The following is a 22,056-nucleotide window of genomic DNA, read 5'->3' as shown; positions in this document are numbered from 1 at the left end:
GGAGTACAGCGAGTGAAACAACAACAACTTGCATTCATATAGCACCATTTGTATATTATGATATCCGAAAGGGTTTTGTGGGAGCCCAAACAAAATTTGACACCAAGATAAATTTGAGAAAAAGTTATCCTAAAGCAGGTGATCAGAAGCTTTTGCCAGCATCTCAAACCCACAAGCTGTTGATCCAGCCTCGAGATACTACAGAAAAAAAAGACACAGGAAAATGTGAAGAGTCTGTAGTATTAAGGGGCGAAATTCTCCCCCAACGGCGCGATGTCCGCCGACTGGCGCCAAAAACGACGCCAATCAGACGGGCATCGCGCCGGCCCAAAGGGGCGGAATGCTCCGCATCTTTGGGGGCCGAGCCCCAACATTGAGGGCCTAGGCCAGCGGCGGAGGGATTTCCGCCCCGCCAGCTGGCGGAAATGGCGTTGTTGCCCCGCCAGCTGGCGGAAATGGCGTTTGGTGCCCCGCCAGCTGGCGCGGAAATGCGGCGCATGCGCGGGAGCGTCAGCGGCCGCCGACAGTTTCCCGCGCATGCGCAGTGGGGAGAGTCTCTTCTGCCTCCGCCATGGTGGAGGCCGTGGCGGAGGCGGAAGGGAAAGAGTGCCCCCACGGCACAGGCCCGCCCGCGGATGGGTGGGCCCCGATCGCGGGCCAGGCCACCGTGGGGGCACCCCCCGGGGTCAGATCGCCCCGCGCCCCCCCCCCCAGGACCCCGGAGCCCGCCCACGCCGCCTGGTCCCGCCGGTAAATACCAGCTTTGATTAACGCCGGCAGGACAGGCAATGTCTGGACGGGACTTCGGCCCATTCGGACCAGAGAATTGAGCGGGGGGTCCCGCCAACCGGCGCGGCCCGATTCCCGCCGAATATCCGGTACCGGAGACTTCGGCGGGGGCTGGATTCACGGCGGCCAACGGCCATTCTCCGGCCCGGCGGGGGGGTCGGAGAATGACGCCCAAGATATGTTTTGAAGCAGTCCATGTTGTAGCACATTCCTTCAAAAATGGATTCCCAAGCATTTGACATTTCTCATAGAAAGGTGGAAACAAACCTCAAGAATAATTCTGCAGGGCTACTCTCATTCTATGAACACATTCTGCTATTTTACCTTAATGCCACTATCAACACCTTCTATAGTCCTTAACAGTACATTTCCTTTGCCTTGTGCTCTAATCTTTGCACAATGTCTCCTAGCTCTCATCTATCCCTGACCGTATATTTTGCTCCACCCCCTCTTATGCAGCACAAAACCCGTCCCATTTCTGCCTCTCTTCAGCTCGGAAGAAGTGACACGGACTCGAAACGTTAACTCTTTTTCTCTCTCCACAGATGCTGCCAGACCTGCTGAGTTTTTCCAGCGTTTTCTGTTTTAATTTCCAGCATTATTTGATGTTATCACAGCAACGATTGAGATGCAGATGTGCCTTGAAGCTGCAGTGCAACATTATCTTATTAATGCTCAACACACTTGAATCTAATTCCTCTCTGTACTATTTTTAAGGAAGGGCCGACAAGGTGGCACACGGGTTAGCACTGCGCCTCACAGCACAGGGACCAAAGGTCTGACTCCGGGCTTGGGTAACTGTCTGCATGGTGTTTGCCCACTCTCCCCGTATCTGTGTGGGTTTCCTCCTGGTGCTCCTGTATCCTCCCACAGTACAAAGATGTGCAGGTTAGGTGGATTGGCTATGCTAAATTGCCCCTTAGTGCCCAAAGATGCACAGGTTAGGTGGGCCTAGGTCGTGTGTTCTTTCAGAGGGTCCGTGCAGACTCGATGGGCCAAAAAGCCTCCTTCTGCACTGTAGTGGTTCTATGGTAGGTTAACCATTGGGTTAATGGATAAGACAGGAAAGAAAGGATTTTGATGCGCATATTTCAACAAAAATCATCAAAAACGGTGTTTTTTACCATTTGGTGACAGAATGCACAGAGGCAACCAGGGAAGTCAATGGTTAATTTCAGAAATGGGTATGTATTAAATAGCAGGGTTTCACTAATTTAAAAAACAATATGAGTCTGTGACAAAAATAAAACATGTATTTTCTAAGATTTAACAGGGCTTCTTTCATTCTGCCACTGCAGATAAGGGGCTGAAACACAATTTTGTTCGTATAATGACAATTTGTCTTCTTCAAATTTACAAGCCTGTCTGGAGCCTTGTCAAAATATAGTCAGGACATGTAGCTTGCACAGACAGTGAGAAAAGGAAAAGAATCATCATGTGATAATATTACTTATGGTTCAACTTAGCAGTTGTGAACCATATATTACTCTCTATGACACAAGCTTCACAATAATTGTAAAACTTATTTTATGTTTCATCTCCATTTCACTAGTGAAAACCTGAGTCAAAGTCCAGTGTAATGTGATGTCTTCCAAAGAGCAAGTCACGATAAAACCAATAGCTGAATTAAGCTGTTGACAGTGTTCTACTCAATTCATGGACATGTGACCAAATTTATTAAGCTGCTCGAACACAAGATATGAAAGTCATCTGTGACTTACAAACATTTTTTTTCCAGAAAGGACCAAAGAAGCTCCAAGGAGATCTTTACTCTGTAATAAAACTATGCTTGATCGTAACAGTAGATGCAAAAATTAGAAAGTATACAAACATCACTCTAGGTTAGCATAAAATAGAGTAGCCAACTGACAATAAAAATAAAGGTATCAAAGATAGTAAAGAGAGTTTTTGTTTAATACATCTTCAATGCTGATGAGGATACTCAGATGGTAATGAAAATAATTTTCAGCATATTCTAATTGGACTTTTTAAATTTGTGGTCCCTCTTTGCATTCAAAGTATGATTCACTGTACTTTGTTCCCACATAATTTTTTTTTCTTGATCAGAGACCAAACGACACCAACTAAGATCATACTTGAAAATGGAACAAAGTGCAATTAATTATGTCACATTCTACTCACAATAGTTGGTTGGATGCAGGGCACGTTTAGAATTTTTGGTGATGACTTTTTCTAGCTTACAGAACATCCATCGGTCACTCCCATTCATACAAGTTCCCTACATGGTCTGATCTTTGTCTTGTCTGTAGGACACCGGTCATCAGGAAAATAATACCATATTTATGTTTAATACCTCATTAAATAATAGAAATGTATAGTCTCACGGCGCCGAGGACCTGGGTTCGATACCAGCCCTAGGTCACTGTCCATTTGGAGTTTGCACATTCCCCCCCCCCGTGTCTGTGTGGGTCTCACCCCCACAACCCAAAGATGTGCAGGGTAGGTGGATTGGCCATGTTAAATTGCCCCTTAATTGGAAAAATGTTGAAAAAGCTGTATCGTCAATATGTACATACTTAATTATATTCCTCTGTCACATAATTTACCAGTTTTTCACTGCTGCTGTGCAGCAATCCTTATATAATTTGCCTTGCTATGTTGACTATCTTTCATCTTTCTGCTTTTTCCTAACATTGGCAGATAGACTTGTTCAGGTTTTGTGGGTGCATTCCTGAGTAATGAGGTACTAATATCTAGCGCATAACTCCGACATCTGGTTTCGCAGTGGATGTGTGGTGGTATCCAAGAAACAAATGTTAAAAGCACATGTGGCCCTCGTACAGGTGTCAGCGAAACGTTCACCAAGATTTTAAGAGGGATATGGATGGATCCCATACATCAGCCACGGTTCAGTAGCACTCCTGAGCCAGAAGGTTATGGGTTCAAATCACACTCTCGATACTTGAGCACAACATTTAGGCTGAGACTTCAGTGATATAGGGAGGGATTATCACGCCATATCTTAGATGGGTCATTAAACCAAGGCTCCAACTCGTTCTCTCAGATGGATGTAAAAGATATTTTGAAGAACTAGCGAAGAGTTATCACTCAACCAACATCATTTTTTTAACTAAAGACTGCCCGGCGGTGGCTTGTTAGTCTAGGAGCCGCCTTGGGTTAACAGTCAGTGAGTATACGCGAGGTCCCACATTCAAATCCCCGATGAACCCTTCTGTTAGGGGAGGCAGTGGCGCAGTGGTATTGTCACTGGGTGAGTAAGCCACAGACCCAGAGCAAGACCCAGGGACCTGGGTTCAAATCCCATCACATCAGATGGTGAATTTGATTTGAATGACCGGAATTAAAAGTCTAATGATGACTATGAAACCATTGTTGATTGTCATTAAAAACCCTTCTGGTTCACAAATGTACTTTAAGGCAGGAAATCTGCCATCTTTACCTGGTCTGGCATACACAGACCTGCCACAATGTAGTTGACCCTCTGAAATGGAGGGCTGTTAGGGATGGGCAATACATGTTGGTCCAGCCAGCAACGCTTATATCCTGTAAACAAATATTATTTTTAAAAATTAGTATTCTGCTATTTGTGGAAACTTGCTGTGCACAAATTGGCTGTTGCATTTCCTATCAGTAAATATCCGTCAAAAATACCTCATTAATTGTGAATGGTTCCAGATACCCTGAGGTTGTGAAAGGTTCCAAATAGGTTCAAGTGTTTCTTCCTCTGCAAGAAGTGGCCCAACCTCTCTGATACACTTAATAGTCCAGAATAATTATTTGCTTCCAATTTTTTGCTAACATGATCAGTTCTAGCACCTTGTATATATAAGAACAGAAATGATTTCCTATAAGTGTCAACCAACACAAATAGAGAAATTACAGATTTGCCACAGAACAAAACTCACCATGTACTAAAACTACATGTGGGGACAAGAAAAATCTTCTAGTCGATCAGACTCCACAGGCAGAACAGTATAATGTTTCAGGACAACACAGCCCAAGCAGCATATGAAAATATGACATATAGTGTTTACTATCACTTGTTATTGCAACTCTGAGCTCCAGGGCTGTGTAAAACTGTGGGGGGTGGGGGGGGGGGGGGGGGGGGGGAATACTTAATGGGCTGATGGCCTCTTTTTGCACTGTAAATCTTATGATTCTATGATCCTCACAGGATTTCCCCAATTCCCTCGCCCAAGGCCTGACTCCCGACCTGCACTCTGCCATCCTTTGAAGGCCTGACTGCTCACCTACCCTGCAACAATGTCCAACTGCCAACCTTCCCCCACCACCAAGGCCCAAGTCCCAACATCATCCCATCCACCGCAACACATCCCTCTGAGACACCACCAATCAACCTGTCCCTCTCCTTTGTGAATCCCGATGCAAAATACTCACTAAGGGTCTCACCTACTTCCTTTGGTTCTTCACATAATTTCCCTCCTTTGTCCTTGAGTGGACCAACTCTTTCTCTGGCTACCCTCTTGTCCTAATATACATATAAAGTGCCTTGGGATTCTCCTTAATCCTGTCTGCCAAGGACATTTTGTGACCCCTTTTTGCCCTCCTAACTCCCTGCTTGAACTCTTTTCTACTTTCCTTGTATTCCTCAAGTGCTTTATCTGTTTTTAGTTGCCTGTACCTCACGTATGCATCTTTTTTTCTTTTTGACAAGATTCATAATTTCCCTATTCATCCACGGTTCCTGAATCCTGCCTTTCCTGTCTTTCCTTTCTACTGGCACATGCCTGTCCTGCACTCCCATCAACTGCTCCTTAAAAGACTCCCACATGCCAACTGTGGATGAACCCTCAAACAGCCTCTCCACGTAACAGCCTCCAAACCCTGCCTAATACGACCTTCCCCCAATTTAGCACCTTAACCCTCGGACAACGCTCATGCTTTTCCATGAGTATCTGAAAGCTTATGCAATTGTGGTCACTGTTCGCCACATGTTCTTTCACTGCAACTTTGATGATCTGGCCGGGCTTGTTCCAGCACTAGGTCCAGTATAGCCCCCTCTCTTGTCGGACTATCTACATATTGTTCCAAAAAACATTCTTGGACACACTTAACAAATTCCGAACCATGCAGACCCCTAGCCCCAAGGGATTTCCAATAAATATGAGGCAAATTAAAGTCTCCCACTACAACAACCTTATTATTTCTACATCTATCCAGAATCTGCTTGCATACCTGTACTTCAACTTCCTGTGGGCTGTTGGGAGGCCTGTAGTACACCCCCATCATAGTGACTGCCCCCTTCCTTTTTCTGAGTTCTACCCACAGTGCCTCGTTACTTGATTCTTCCATGGTGTCCTCCCTCTGTTGCACTCTTTTCCCTTAGTTTCTGTGGCTATGACTCATCTTTCATTCCCTCACCCCACAATATAAATACCCCCCACTTTATGCCTTTCAGCTTTGACAAAGGGTCATCTGAACTTGAAACCTTAGCTTTTTTCTCTCCCTACAGATGCTGTCAGAACTGCTGAGATTTTCCAGCAATTTCTCTTTTGGTTTATAATTTTAATTGTATTTGTTTGAAATGTCTCTCCCTCTTAAACCATCTCCCCAATACCCTCTGAGCTGTGATTTAATTCTTGTTCAGAGTTCAAAACAAGTTGACAACATTCTGATGCCGCTGAACCCCTGCCTACACATCTCCAGTTCTTGCACTTGGCTCCCACAAACCAACAGAAACTCGACTTGAACAACATAGCAATGTAGAAATATAACAATTCATACTGTAAGCACCCTTCCTGTTGTTTCCCTTATTTCCCATTTCTTTTACTTTGTGGTTATCATTTTGATCCATGGATATTGAATGGATATATATCTTTTAAGTTGAGCAGAGGAAGTGAGGAACTCAAAAGTTGCAAAATGATTCACTGTGCTATGGAGGTTTAGTTCTGAACAGAAAAACTCAGACCTTTTGGCACCCGCGAGATCAGAGGGATTTGGTTCGATTGGCCGGCTGGTGGTCAAAGGCCGTATTCTGTCCGACGACAAGTAGTGATTGGGCCCTACCCAAATGGAATGGTTTTCAGAGGATGTAGGAAGTGGCAGTCGGATCCCGGATGCTGAGAGGAGCAGCTGTGAGTGTCTATCTCTCTTCCTCTCCAGAAATACTGTCTACCTGCTGGTCTCTGAACCTGCAGAGAACCTGGATGAATCTACAGTGAAAACCATTACAGGCTGAATACAAAAACCTCCAACTGAAGGCCTAGATGAAGAAAGGTGTACTGGAAGATGTCCATCTGAATTAAAGACACTTATACTTCCATCATTATTTTACATTCCTCTTTCTCCTCTGCATTTTTCTGTCTTGCATGTGTTTAGAGGGTGGGGTGTGTTAAAGAGGGGGAGGCTAGGAATTAGATAATAGTTAACCAGTTGTATTTATTGCATATAAAGGTATGATTATTGTTATTGATAAAAATTAATTGTGATTAAATTTACAAACCTGGTGACTGTAGTTATTGGGCATCCATAAACCAAATACTTTGGGTATTTCCGATGGATAATTTGTTACTTTCAATTGTGTTGTGACTCCGGGTCAAATGGAGCTGGAATTGACCATGCACTAGTCCAGGGTGTCGTAACATTGCAACAATACACATGTTCAGGCTCCACAAACCCGGCTTGTACATTAAGGCAGACCATTCATTCACACAGAGCAAGGGATAATCTCTCAAAGTCCAGTACATCAACTAACAGTAAGGATGCTGGTTGAAATTTTCTTGGAAAAAATGGACAGAATTGCAGAACGCGATGAGAATTTTCAAAGGCACAAGAATGATGAACAAGAAAAGACTAGTTGGTCCCGTGAGTTTCTGGTGCTGTGATAAATTTTAATACCCGCTAGCACCCACACAATCCCCTTGGAAGGTCAAAAAACAGAGAAACAAAGAATTCTTGGCCAAGTTAGGGGAAACGATCGGAAAAGTCCCCCTCTGACCCCCCACAGTGATTGGAAGACACCCAATACCCATCTCCACCTTCTGGGCACTGCGATACAAGCCACTGTTAGGGACCTCTGAATGCTCAAAATAAATCTACATTTACTGACAAGCTTAAAACAAGTTACAAAATTCAATAGCTGACTGCAAAAAGCATAGCATATTTTTCAGTTTAGGCAACATTTGCCAAAGTCCTCTCATCCTCCCGAATCTGTCGAATTCAATAGTCTATCCATATGGATTGAATTTAATTCATTCACTAATTTAACAACTTCACTGCAATTTCCTTCATGTCGACCCTTTCCAAGAATAGAAACATCCAGCTCTCGAATGTCATTCAGGTAACTAAAGATTTTTGAATCAGGCATCAGTCTCATGATCTCCAGAATCTGTCTATCATTTCAATAAAGGCAGGAAAGGTTGGAAAATCTCAGAGGGTCTGTCAGCAACAGTGAAGGGAAACGCAGCAAACATTTCAAGTTGACGACCTTTCGTCGGATTAACTCCACCATTTATCATGCAAGTGGAACAAAAGTAATCACAACATTCTATTTGAGGCCCAACCAAGGTCACTGCCTACAAAGAGAAGATTTTATTTGGTATTGTAGCACCCGAATATTCTATTCAATTTTGCTTAAGGCACTGCCATAAAACGGAATAATCCATGGATACCTAGATCGTTCTCCCCCTCTTTCATCTTAAATTGACAATCCTGCATGGTCTACGCATTCTCCGTCTATATATTTACACTGTGTACCTTGTATTGCCCTATTACATGTTTTTTTCATGTACTAAATGATCTGTTTGAGCAGAAAAATACTTTTCACTGTACCTCGGTACACGTGACAATAAACAAATCCAATCCAATCCAATCCCTACTCACATGCATAACACTGCATTCCCGGCTGAGTCACTGTCTGTATGGAGTCTGCACGTTCTCCCCATGTCTGCGTGGGTTTCCTCCGGGTGCTCCGGTTTCCTCCCATAAGTCCCCAAATACGTGCTTGTTAGGTGAATTGGACATTCTAAATTCTTCCTCTATGTACCCGAACAGACGCTGGAATGTGACGGCTAGGGGACTTTCATAGTAACTTCATTGCAGTGTTAATGTAAGACTACTTGTGACACTAATAAAATTATTATTATGTTATATTAAATTACATCTGTTAGACACAGGCTGATTTTCTCATCTTGATCTGATTGGACATTATTTTTCTCGTGGCAGGTCCTGACACCCACACAGACCTTTGTATAATTCATGAGCTTGCAGACAGTTCCTACAAAGCCTTTATCCAGACCATTAAAGAGACTGTGAAGAGTAACAGCCTTAACACCAATTCCTGCAAGAGTCAGTGAGTTAACCAGACCTCGCCATCTCCCATCAACGGCATTGCAGTTAATAACAACCTTCTCTAAGAATGCAACCAATTTCCACTCCAGCCTAAAATCGTACCCTAATACTGCAGGATTTTAATTTTTATTAAACACTCTATTGTGCTTGGTAGACAGGCTCAACCACTGATAGCAATCACAGAAAACAGTATGTCATTTGCACACTCACCACGGGGGAGTGGCACCACCTTTTACTTTTACAGAGAAAGTCATCAGTAGAATGTGAATCGAGTAATGCTCCCAAAACTCCTGGAATATCATGTCAGTAACTCATCCTGAACCTTCTCTGAAGCAACTTGAGATTTTCTACAATGTTAAAGGTGTGATTTAAATACAAGTTATGCTGTTGTTGTAATTCAGGGGCCCCAACCATCAAATGACAAAGGGTGAAGTAAGAAATAACGATAGAATTCTCTCCAACATTTTAATTAGTTATCAAATCCCAACATATTGAAATGAGTGTCTCCATTAAGGATTTTGTTTTGATTTCCTATCTTCAATAAGAGTATCAGGTCTAAAGGAAAGTTACCGTCAAGCTTATGGAATGTACGTTCTCTTTGGAAGACCAATAATTCTGACAGGTCAAGAAATGAGCCAGCCAAGGATCTGTACATGAGCTGGTGATACAATACTTGTTCGAAGACAATTATAGTCTGGACTAAATATCTTTCGGATCATGAAATCTGCAATCTGTAATGGAATCCCCACACAACCCACCAGCTTAAATCCCTACAGTGTTTGCATCGCCCCTCCGAAGGAGCGCTCTAACTAGGCTCACTCTCCGCCCTATCCCTGTGACCCTACGCATTCATCCTGGACAATTCACCCAACCTACACATCTTTGGACACTAAGGGGCAAATTTAGCAAGGCCAATCCACCTAACCTGCACATCTTTGGACTGTGGGAGGAAATCAGAGCACCCGGAGGAAACCCACGCAGGCATGGTGAGAATGTGCAGACTGCGCACAGACAGTCACCCTAGGTCAGAATCGAACCCATGTCCCTGGCACTGTGAGGCAGCAGTGCTAACCGCTCTGCCACCATGCTGCCCTGATCGGGGAGTAATGCTGAATATCGTTACTCTCAACCGAATAACAGCTTGTATTGCGTCTTTAATGTAATGAAACATCATACGATTTTTAGTGGTGAAACACTTTGCAGAGTCCTCAGGGCTCTGCAGGAGGCAAGAAAAATAACGACAGCATAATATACAGAAACTTTACTCAAACTTCATGAGCAGATTGTCCTTTAAAAGCACTTTATGATTGACTATGGTGCTGTTTCATATGCATAGTGCTTATCAACGAATCATAGAATTTACAGTGCATAAGGAGGCCATTTAACCCATCGACTCTGCACCGGCCCTTGGAAAGAGCACCCGACCCAAGCCCACACCTCCACCCCATCCCAACGCCTCCACCCTATCTCCGTAACCCCATCTATCCTTTTTATTTGGACACGAAGGGCAATTTATCATGGCCAATCCACCTAACCTGCACATCTTTGGACTGTGGGAGGAAACCCACACAAACACGGGGAGAACGTGCAGACTCCGCACAGACAGTGACCCAAGCCGGGAATCGAACCTGGGACCCTGGAGCTGTGAAGCAACCGTGCTAACCACTGTGCTACCATGCTGCCCTATTTCTGCAAACTCACCATAACCTGAAAATATGGTTAATTATAATCAGCAAAAGATGCTGTGGGGCATGCAACACAAATTCAGTTTCTGCCTTTATATACTGAAGGGTTGGTAATTTGAATCAGAGAAAGGAAAGCTTCTTGTCTTAAGATACAACCTTCAGTAGGTCTATTGAAGAACAGGGGGCTGGGACTAACCTGAATAAATCTATTAACGAGTAGGAACAATGGAGTGAATGGTCTTCTTCTGTGCTGTATAATTCTATGCCCAAGGATGGTGATTGTGACACAAGTATTTACTGTGGCAGTCCAATGCAAATTCACATGTAGTGCTAGAGCTGCCACACACTGCAATCAAGGTGTATCTTTTAACTAAATTGGTTCTTCAACAGCAATTTACTTGTGCACCGAAAAGCCTGCCCCAATGCAAGGAGTCTTTTTGTGTGGCAAAGCTATATTGTCTCATGGACTGACAAAAACTGGCTCCTTTACACACCGTCCTCAATATATTAAAATGTTAGCACATTCCCAACGCCAAACGAGCAGATACAAACGCTTCTAAGGATGCCAGCTGGCTGGAGCGATCTGGGGTTAACATGCATCTTTACCTCGCCTTCCTCTTCGTCCTCATACTGGTCATAGTAATCCTGGCTGGACTCGTAGGCAGAGCTGGTTCCCAGCAACAGAACCTGCAGGAAGTACAGAGACACCAGCAGCCCTGACAGTCTCCAAACTCGACCAGACCTCTGACAGCTCCGCAGGAGCAATTCGCTGAAGTAGGCGCACATCGTTTCTGGGTTTTTCTTTTACCCCCTTCTCTCTGATAACTTTTAAGTAAAACGTTGCATGAACGTCTACAATGAAAAAGAATCTCCAGGGAGACGAAAAAAAAAACACTTTCTTTCTTCCCAATGCCTGCAACGTTGTTTCTTGAGATATAAAAAAGAGAAAAGTAGTTGAAAAATACCAATACGTTCTTTTTGATGTTTTTGAAAGGTTTTTTTTTGTTAGCTGCTGAGCTTTTCAGAACAAAACAATCCGTGCGCCTTGTTAATGTTGAGCTGCTTATCTGAGGATGAAAGTGGCCTCAGCGCCAGAGGCTGCAAGTGCAATAAAAGACTGAATAAAAAGTTGATGTCTGGGGGCGGGCTCTTACCTCATTGCCTGTCAACATACTTTCCCCGATCAAAAATATGTCAAAGCATGTTTTAGAACGAGAAACAACCCTCCAGAAACATGATCCTGCCGGTCGTTCGCCGACTGCACCCTTTCAAGGCGGGACACACCTCCCCCTTGTTGACAAATGAGGAACAGGAGGAACTGCAAGCATTAGGCCATTCAGCCCCTCACTTGGCCCTTGAGGCTGGTGCTATTTTCACCTTGTCTCTGAACCTGGTGTGTGGGTGGCGTATCTTCTATAGTATGTTGAGGGCGGCAAAATAGCACAGTGGGTAGCACTGTTGTTTCACAGCGCCAGGGTCCCAGGTTCGATTCCCGGCTCGGGTCACTGGCTGTGCGGAGTCTGCACGTTCTCCCCGTGTCTGCGTGGGTTTCCTCCGGGTGCTCCGGTTTCCTCCCACAAGTCCCGAAAGATGTGCTTGTTAGGTGAATTGGACATTCTGAATTCTCCCTCAGTGTACCCGAACAGGCACCGGAATGTGGCAACTAGGGGATTTTCACAGTAACTTAATTGCAGTGTTAATGTAAGCCTACTTGTGACAATAATAAAGATTATTATTCTGGTATGTTCGTTAATTCTTCTAGTATATTAATAATTATATAATAATCTTCATTATAAAGACATCGCCTGAAGCCAGTCCCCCGATGCTATGCCCCAACCGGCCGTGTGGTGACATCCATCGGGAACTCGGCCTGGCGGCTGCGGACTCAGTCCAGCGCCGGCACAGTCGGGGACCGGCTGACCTGTGGGCAGGAGGGGATTTCATCAAGGGCTGGGGGCAGTTTGGGGAGGTGATCCACGCGCATGCACGGCCACAAACCCGGCAATTCTCCGGGCCGTATCGGCAGCTAGAGCCGCGTGCTCTATGCTGCATTCCTGCTAGCCCCCAGTAAAATGGGGAATTGGTGGCCGTTTTACACCATTTTCCCGTAAAATGCCAACGTTCCCACGCTGGCATGGGGACATAGACCCAGAATCGGAGAATCCAGCCCCTGGTGCGGGTACAGATGGCTAAAATTCAAGCCGGTTTGAAAATTGAAACAGATGGACCTTCTAACGTAAGTAATTCATTTGCGCGATTACTGCCCTTCATTCCCGGGTTTCTGATTTTACCCACCTCTCAGAAGCTCTTCCACCTCCATTCTTCATGGGGCTGCCTCAGCAGTAGGGTTATTCTTATTATGAGGCGTGTGGTACATTTCCTGGAATAACATCAAAACTGTGACAGTACCTGAGGAATATGGCCAGTTTATGTTGTGAAATTCCATCACGACTTGCAAAACCACAATTCCACAAACAAAGCAGTTAGTGTGGGAGAATGAGGTAGTTTAACTGAACGCAGCCGCCAAAACAATAGATAACAACTGAAAGGAAGGAAAATGTCAAGTTTGGAATCTAACCTGAAGCCTTGGTTTGCAAGTTTAAACACACAAGTATTCTCGCATGATATGAATCCCTCCCATTAAGTGGCAGTTTCCTGATCACCATTCAGTATCCTGTACTGATCATATAGGTGTCACCACTAGATGGCTGACAAGTTACGGTTTATTCCAGTGGAATCCCAAGATTAAAAAGAAATAAATGCATAAATAACACATGCCTGTAGCGCAGAAACCCATAGAACACAAACAGTTGGAGTCACAAAGCCAAGGGCCTTTGCTTCCCTTTCTGTGGAGGCTAACAATTTCTGTGCCATCCACTCATAACAGGTTTCTGTTGTTATCACAGCTGGGGTTTGTTATTGTCTCCTCCTTCCCAATTCTGTCACATGATCCTCAGCTGAGTGGGTGGGTGGGCAGGTGATTTTCTTGTGACGCTTTGGCAATATCACCTCTTGACCTGTTGTTGGGAGGACGAAGGCTGGCCCAGCATGACCCTACCTTAGATCCTCCCTCCTTTCTCCGCAGAGGTTCTTGGCCATCGCTTGCAGATTTGCACCGTCTGTTAGCGTTTGGCTCAGACCAGGGATTTAATATTAGACACAAATCATGTGCACATTGAGTTGGTACGTATATGGGCGGTGCCTCTGAGGTTTCTTGCAGGAATAGAGATGGTAACAATCCAGTTACTCTAAACTTAGCACAGTGGTTAGCACTGTTGCTTCACAGCGCCAGTTTGATTCCCGGCTTGGGTCACTGTCTGTGCGGAGTCTGCACGTTCTCACTGTGTCTGCGTGGATTTCCTCCGGGTGCTCCGGTTTCCTCCCACAAGTCTCGAAAGATGTGCTGTTCGGTGAATTGGACATTCTGAATTCTCCCTCAGTGTACCTGAACAGGCCCGTGAATGTGGCCTCTAGGAGCTTTTTACAGTAACTTCATTGCAGTGTTAATGTAAGCCTACTTGTGACAATAATAAAGATTATTATTATTAAATGTGAAGCACTCCCCTCCCACAAAATGTAGGTAATTGGTAAAGAAAGATTCACGATCGGTCTTATAATTGTTTTCTTTTTAACTCTTACAATTCTTCTGTGTCCTCACCTGGTAGCTTTCACCCTGACGCATCATTCACCCGTCAATATCTCAATCAGTTATTTGTTTTTCGCAAATAAGCCTGAGCAATGATGGTGAAATTATTAGAATTGAAAATCCTGCCATATAACTGATATCAGCATAACTGGCTATCATAATACTTTAGATCATAAGATGTTTAGGAAGGACAAGAAATGAGCAATGGGTGGAATGGTATTAATTGGAGACAATATCATAGCATCAGAACATTTGGATTTGCATACAGAAGTGGTCCAAACAGAATCCTTTGGGATTGGGCTGTTTCGACAATATACTTCAAAAAGAACTCAAAGACATGACTGGAAAATAAAATAAAATAATAGCAACATTAAACGGAACGTTTCCCAGAATAAACGTGAGGTAAAGCTGTCACATCAATCCACAGGGATTTCAACTATGAAAGGAGAGGGAGAATTAAGTAATGGGTGAATCTCGAGTTGGAAATTTCCAGGAACTTTGGGGATAGGCCGGGAGGTGGGAAGGTATCAGTGGATATGTCCAACATCTTCCTGTCGCCATTATGTTTTTCCAGGGATTAACCTATGGTGGGTCCGCCCCAGCTGCATTGGCCATCTTCGCGGCAAGACACAACCGGTGCAAAGCAAGGTCCCCACTCGATTGTCAGGGCCTGCCTGCTAGGCCCCGACTTACCCAAGTCCCATTTTCCTGTCTCCGACGGCGCTCGATCTTCGAGGCATCAACTCAACAATGGCCACTGCTAGGGATGGCATTGCTGAGGCTGCTGAAATGCCGATTGGCCGCTGTGGTGAAACCTCCGCCCTCTCCATGAAATTCAAACGTATATGTCTGAAGCGAAAAGACTTCTGTAGAGCAGCATGGTAATTTGGTTAAATTCAAACCTATTGTAGCCACGTAAAATGGCTGCGTTCCGATTAATCTGGCCAAAACCCAGTTTGAAATGGTTAACCCGAAAGACTGCTGGGAAAAGCAGCTAACAAGACACAAGCAGGCAGCTGCAGACAGTATTGCATATTCGACTCTGGGGAAGTTAGCCCAGATCGATACTCAGGGCTATCAACAGCCCATCAACCCAGGTATTTGCAGTTACATTCAGGACTGTTTGCAGCCCATCTATCCAGACATCTGCAGTTAAATCGGCTATCCCCGGGAACAATTGCAACATATTAGCAATTGAATACCGGGCCAGACCTGTCGGTGCCTGCAGTGGCCGCAACAAAGACAGGTGAACGACCATCCCCTGATCGAGGAATCGCCTCACCATTGGACACATCGACCCCAGGGATTGGGAACAGATCCAATCACTTGGGACTCAGGGTCAAGGGCCGCCCCGGGAGGCGGGAAGCCCCTGGGCCCTATAAAAGTGAGGGGCCAAGTTCAGATCTCTCTCTCTCTCCTCTTCGCCTGCTCGAGACCTTCACAAGAACAGCAACCGGCAACAGTAAGTTTGAATCCAGCGATCGCTATCCGGTAGAGACACCTAGCCACCGACCTGTAGCAGCCTTTTGAATCCCGCGGGCCAGATCTGATTGGACAAGCCATTCGTTTCCCTGACCTGGTGGGCTCTTCCTAAGTTAAGTGTTGGCCAGTAGTGATAGGTTTATTATATAGAAAGTAGTATTAGGGTATTAATATTGCTTGTTGTATATAATATGTGACCGTTGTTTTAATCCTTACTAAGCGGTGTGCTGTATTATTAATCATAACCTGAACTTGAACCACATGGCGGTATCATAAAGATACCTGGCGACTCATGAGCAAAGGTGACGTAATCAGAGCAAATAGACTAAGATTAAAAAGAACAACACTATCCTTTCAGGAACAGAAAGTTTCATGATGGTAATTGGATTTTTGTGACTAAGGTCACATCCGGGAATTTGTTTTTCAAAAAGTTAAAATTAACAGTGCTATCCATGATTGCACACTATTTGTAACAAGGTGGATGAATTAATGACACAAGTGGAGATGAATGGGTTTGATCGAAGAAATTGTCCCTTAGTGTCCAAAGATGTGTAGGCTAAGTAGGGTTTTGGCGTTACAGGGAGAGGGTGGGGAATGGGATTAAGTAGGGTGTCTTTCAGAGGATCAGTGCAGATTCGATGGACCGAATGGCCTCCTTCTGCACTGTAGTGATACTATGATTCTATGGGCAAATTGGGAAAGGAAGAGGGGGATCCTTACAATAAAGAATGAGCCAAAAGCAGGAATGAGATCTTACCCCAGAAAATCAGGATGCAGGATCAGTATGGATGGAGCATTCCGTTGTCTCTGAAAAAGATGGCAGGAAAATTTGATGCCATGGGCCCATTTGAGGAAGACTCAAATAAAATTTCAGAAGATATTAAAGTCCCTGGTTTTCATCGTGCAATTGGAAGCAAAACTTTTAATTTACTCGGAAGTTCGGTCCAACCTGAAAAAGACGGTGACAAAATGTATCGAGAATTGGTTTAAATATTAGAAGATCAGGGCAGCAGAGTGGCACAGTGGGCAACAATGCTGCTTCATGGCACCGAGGACCCGGGTTTGTCCCAGCTCCTGGTCACTGTCTGTGTGAAGTTTGCACATTCTCCCCTTGTTTGCGTGGGTCTCACCCCCACAACCCAAAAAGATGTGCAGGGTGGGTGGATTGGCTATGCTAAATTGCCCCTTAATTGGAAAAAAAATTATTGGATACTCTAAATTTAAAAAAAATATTAGAAGACCGTTATGCGGCAAAGCCATTAATTATCGTGTAGAGGTTTCAATTTCACAGAAGGAATCAAATGTTTGCGACCCGTTAAGCACCTCGCGGAGTTTTGCGAATTTGGTGACTCACTAGATGTTCCATCAGAGGTCGCTTGGTTTGTGGGTCAGAGATTATTAACGGAAAATCTAAGGGCGGGATTCTCTGCCCCGCGGCGCCGGCAATGCGGATCGCGATCGGGTGCAGAATCGTGCGTCCGGCTGAAATCGAGGTTCATGCCGAACTGACCGCTGTGCTCCGGCTCCTCACTGGCGGCGGGACCGGGGTTTGCACCTGCGCGGCAGGGGAAGGATGCTAATGGATGCAAATGGGTCTCTTTGCGGGCCCTTCTGATTCTCCGGTCCTCCGAACCAGGAACCACATGGGTGCGGATCACTGCAGGCATCGGCAAAATGTGTACCTGACATGTGTCCCCGCGGTGGGCCAAGGAGGTAAATCCTTAAGGGAGTTGCCTCCAAAGTCCACCCGAGAGCCACCCTCCTGACAATGCACTACCTGCCCACCCCTCCCATAGCAGACCACCCCCACCACCCCTCCGAAACCGCCTAAATTTCGTGAGACTCTCCATGATCCCTAACCAAAGGAAGCCCCACACAGAGCCCCTAAAGTAATACCAATAATAATAATAATCTTCATTGTTGTCACAAGTAGGCTTATATTAACACTGCAATGAAGTTACTGTGAAAATCTCCTAGTCGCCACATTTTGGCGCCTGTTCAGGCACACAGATGGATAATTCAGAATGTCCAATTCACCTAATAGCACGTCTTTTGGGATTTGTGGGAGGAAAGCGGAGCACACACACAGACAGAACATGCAGACTCCGCACAGACAGTAACCCAAACTGAGAATCGAACCTGTGTCCCAGCACTGTGAACAACAGTGCTAACCACTGTGCTACCATGCTTAGGGACCCCTTAACTAAAGGGACCTCCCCTGTAGAGACCCCCAACATAGGGAGACACCTCCAGGGACCCGCTGACTCTACAGACCACCCATAGAGACCTCCTAACTAAAATGACTCCCCAGAGGACCCCCTAATTAAAGCGGCCCCCTATAGGCATCCCCAGAAAAGAGACCATTTAACTAGAAGCTATAGAACAGTCCAGACAGGCGCAATGAAAATAAAGTACAGTTGTAATTCACTTGGAAGTACCACGTGTCCATTCCTGGAAAGAGAACAGCTGTGGCCTGTGTTTAAACCCCTGAGATTGTTTAGCAGCAAGCCATTCATTCACTTCTTGTCATGTGTTATGGTTGACACCTTCCAAAAACACATCTGTTACTCTTGCTTTATTCATTTCCTTCACTCTAAGTACTGTAACCACAATGTTTACAAACATCAACCACATCAAAGAGAGCTAAGTGCATTCCAATCACGCCCTTCAGGCTTGAGTGATTTTGAAGTGCTGAGCAGGAAATTGACAGCAGGTAACACTCTTACAACAGTATTTTTTTAACTTCCCCTGTCTGGTTCTCTCTATCTGCCAGACAGGGGTCTCTTTTCTGGGGATGTCTGTCTGGGTGGATGGGTTGAGTCACCCCTGTACTTGTGGGAGGAGGGCCACCCTGAAAATCCAGGGGCGGGGGGTTGTTTTGCGATGTTGAGGGATGCTGATTTACAGGGCCGCCTGCTCAAAATGGTGGCCCAATAGCGGGATTCATTTGGGAATCCCTCGTATTCCTCATCATGCATAAATTATTGTTTCGCGAGGGGAGCCCAAATCAATAACAATTCTCCTCCGGTAGGAGAACAAAGGGCTGGATTCTCTGTAGCCCGATGCCAAATCGGGGCAGGAGCTGGTTTTGACGCCGGTTTCCGCCCTTCCAAACCTGGCGTACCTGCAATAAATCAATGTTGCAGCTGAATCTCAACACCCACTCACCATTATCACACATAAAGGCCTTTTCCGCTACAAGCGGATACCTCTGGGAATAATATCAGCGCCCATTTTATTTCAATGGTCCATGGACCAGATCCTTGTGGTTCTCAGGGGATACAGTGTTACCTTGATGATGTAAAGTAGCTATAGTCCCAGATGACCATAGGCTGCTTTATACTTTGAGGGGAGAGCTGATTGGTGGTGATTTAATCTGAGGATCACCACATCTCAGGTGAGGGGCAAGGTTAAGAAGGCGAGGCCTTCACGAATAACCTCAGCCGGTACGGGAATTGAACCTGCACTGTTGGTCTCACTCTGCATCACAAACCAGCTGTCCAGCCAACTGAGCTAACCGGCCCCCTTGACGATATACTAATTACTGGGACCAATGAACAGGAACACTTATGTAACTTAGAAACCACATAAAAATGACACCTTAGTGGTCTTATTATCAGGAAAGATTTGTGATTTCAGACATGAGGTGGGATACTCGATTCCTGAGACGTAAGTGTTGACGCCAACGCAGAATTTAGAGACTTTCACGACAGCAAAACTGCTGCCACCCCAGGACCGATTCCGTCACTGTGGAGGGGCTGGCACCAGCGCCGCGTGGAACACAATCGATTCCAATGAAAAACAGCGCAAGGTTCGCCGGGTCCGTGATTGACACTCAGGAGGCTGACAAGCTGCAGCCGCATATGCACATTACGATCCCCACACACACCATCCCAGCCAACAAGATGGCACTGGTTGTGCTGGAGGGTGCTCATACAGCTGATGGTTCGGCTGGAGCCAGAGGGCACTTAGTGGGACGACCTGGGGGAACACCCATACGACCTGGGTTGTTAACCCAGTGCGCAGCTGCATGGCTGCCTTGCTGGCTGTGGCGATGGTGTTCCGTGCCCGTCCACCCCCCACCCCACAACCCACCACCTGGACCCCCCACGCTACTGCGCCCCCGGCCCTGGCAGAAGGCCCCCGGGCAGCGCCACAACTGTCAGCAAATTATGGTGATGTTGGACACTTTCCATACCCCCCCTCCCTCAGCAGTCATGATGGTTTCACGATTTTTAAAAGCACAAATGAACCGCACCATCGGGAACACGGCCCATCGGAGACAGAGAATCGCGGAGGCCCCGGAGAATACCGGGTCAGACCCGCTAATGACATGCAAATGGTGTTTACTGTACGTGCATTCCGGAATGCATTGATGCCGCTGTCGCGGGTGGTAGAAAATTGTGGCTTGGTGTCAAATCGACGCCGTCCACGGTTTTGGCGTCGGAACCGATTCTCCACCCAATCGCGTTTCCCAATTTCCACATCAGCCAACGGAGAATCCTGCCCATGGTCTTAGTGTCAGGAAAGATTTGTGATTTCTTTCAAATATCAGTCCAATATCTAGATCATGTGATCGACAGTAAGGTTTTATACATGGCACCTAAGAAGATGGAGGTTATAATGGAGGCTCCATGACCAATGAATGCAACACATTCCTCGGGTTAATCAAACTACAATAGGAAGTTTGTCCCAAATCTAACATTCCTACTCAAACAGTTACATTAATTGTTGTGTGTAAAACAAGTATGGAAATTGACACCAGAATGTGAAAAAGCATACAAGTCATGTTATGATAGGGAGATATTAGGAACTTGGGTCCAGAAATTGCGTCCAAGTTGCAGCAGGCAATTTAGGGGTTAAACAGACTGAAGAAAAGGACTGCGAGCAGCAGAGTCAGAGGGACATGCCACCATCCTGAATTACATCTTCCTATTCCGACTTAACCTCATTAGTGGGAATACACAGCATGCCCCGGTTCAGTCAGGATGATCCACTCAAGATCCATTGTCCTGCGGGACAATCTTTTTGATAAGCCATTGGCCCGTCACAGAGTTTGATGACCTATTTGTCCATCAATGGAAGGTTAGTTGCATATGAATAGCATAATGGAAGTGAGAAACCAGACAACCCAGATAATGATAATGGGTTCAACTCTGGCCACCTCAGAGGAGAACCTATGCTTGAGGAGCTGGGCGGAGCTTAGAAAGGGAGATGGAATAAATGCTGCTTTGAACAGTTACAGAGAAGGCTTTGGGGAATCAACAGAGAGATCATGAAAGTTACTATCGTGGCAGGCTTTGGAAAATAAATCTGACCAAATATCCCGAACAGAAGAAAATTGCTTCGTAAATGCAAGTATTGCCTTTGTCTGCCTGTGAAAATGGCATGAGAGCTGTATGTTCTATTACAATGTTGTATAATTCAAAAATATTAGAGTTATTAGCTGCGTTGGGGAGGAATGTTATATATGTGGGTTGTTATTGTTGCGTTGTTGCATGGTCACTGTAAGAGTCGAGTCATGTGATAGGCCATGACATCATTGGCTACTTTGCGGGTTTAGAGTACATCTATACCAAGCTTTGTACCGTTAACCATCGAATAAACCTCTGTTGATTATTGCAGTCAAACCCTATGCATTTCCATTCTTTTATCCTGCAAGTACAATACACAACAGTAAAGAGGCTTGAAAAGGATATAGAGCTAGTTAAGTGGTTAGACAAGATGGCAGCAGATGGAGAAAATATCAAGAAGTGCGAATCAGAGGAAATATTGACTAAGGTCTCAAAACAGGTGCTGGGATCATAATGCACAATTAATCTGTACCCATTTGTTCCTAGGCAGGTTGCATTCGAATTTTGCTAATTTAAATGGTGGTAGCATGCAGCCAAATGCTACATTTGCTGCTGAATGGCCATGTGCCTCAGCAGGGGGACAAAGTTTGTGCAAAGCTAGCACCACTTAAGGTGATCTTGCACCACCTAAAATAAATGTCCATTCTATCTGCAACAGGTGCTGGAACCGATCGCAGAATGAATTCTGAGAAAGAAGAAAAGCAAACATAGGGTAACAGGGTAGAGATGCAAATGTTACACCCCCCCCCCCCACCCCACTTATCAGCCTGATTTGTTGTCCAAGTCTTGCTGCATGTGGCATAGACCA

General features: G+C 45.3%; 1 protein-coding gene across 1 annotated transcript in view; it reads right to left on the bottom strand.

Annotated features, from left to right (window-relative positions):
* The window catches only part of LOC140427084 (vascular endothelial growth factor C-like), a 150,462-nt gene extending 138,507 nt beyond the window's left edge, over positions 1-11,955 (bottom strand). Inside the window, exon 1 of the mRNA XM_072512587.1 lies at positions 11,373-11,955. Within this exon, the coding sequence (XP_072368688.1) occupies positions 11,373-11,552 (180 nt within the window). The 5' untranslated portion in view covers positions 11,553-11,955. The remainder of the gene's footprint in view (positions 1-11,372) is intronic.
* Between the last annotated feature and the right edge of the window lie 10,101 nt (positions 11,956-22,056).

This window comes from Scyliorhinus torazame, chromosome 7 (genome assembly GCF_047496885.1).
Source record: "Scyliorhinus torazame isolate Kashiwa2021f chromosome 7, sScyTor2.1, whole genome shotgun sequence".
Classification (NCBI taxonomy): domain Eukaryota; kingdom Metazoa; phylum Chordata; class Chondrichthyes; order Carcharhiniformes; family Scyliorhinidae; genus Scyliorhinus; species Scyliorhinus torazame.
The sequence above is the reverse complement of the archived record's forward strand: the minus strand, read 5'-3'. Positions and strand labels throughout refer to the sequence as shown.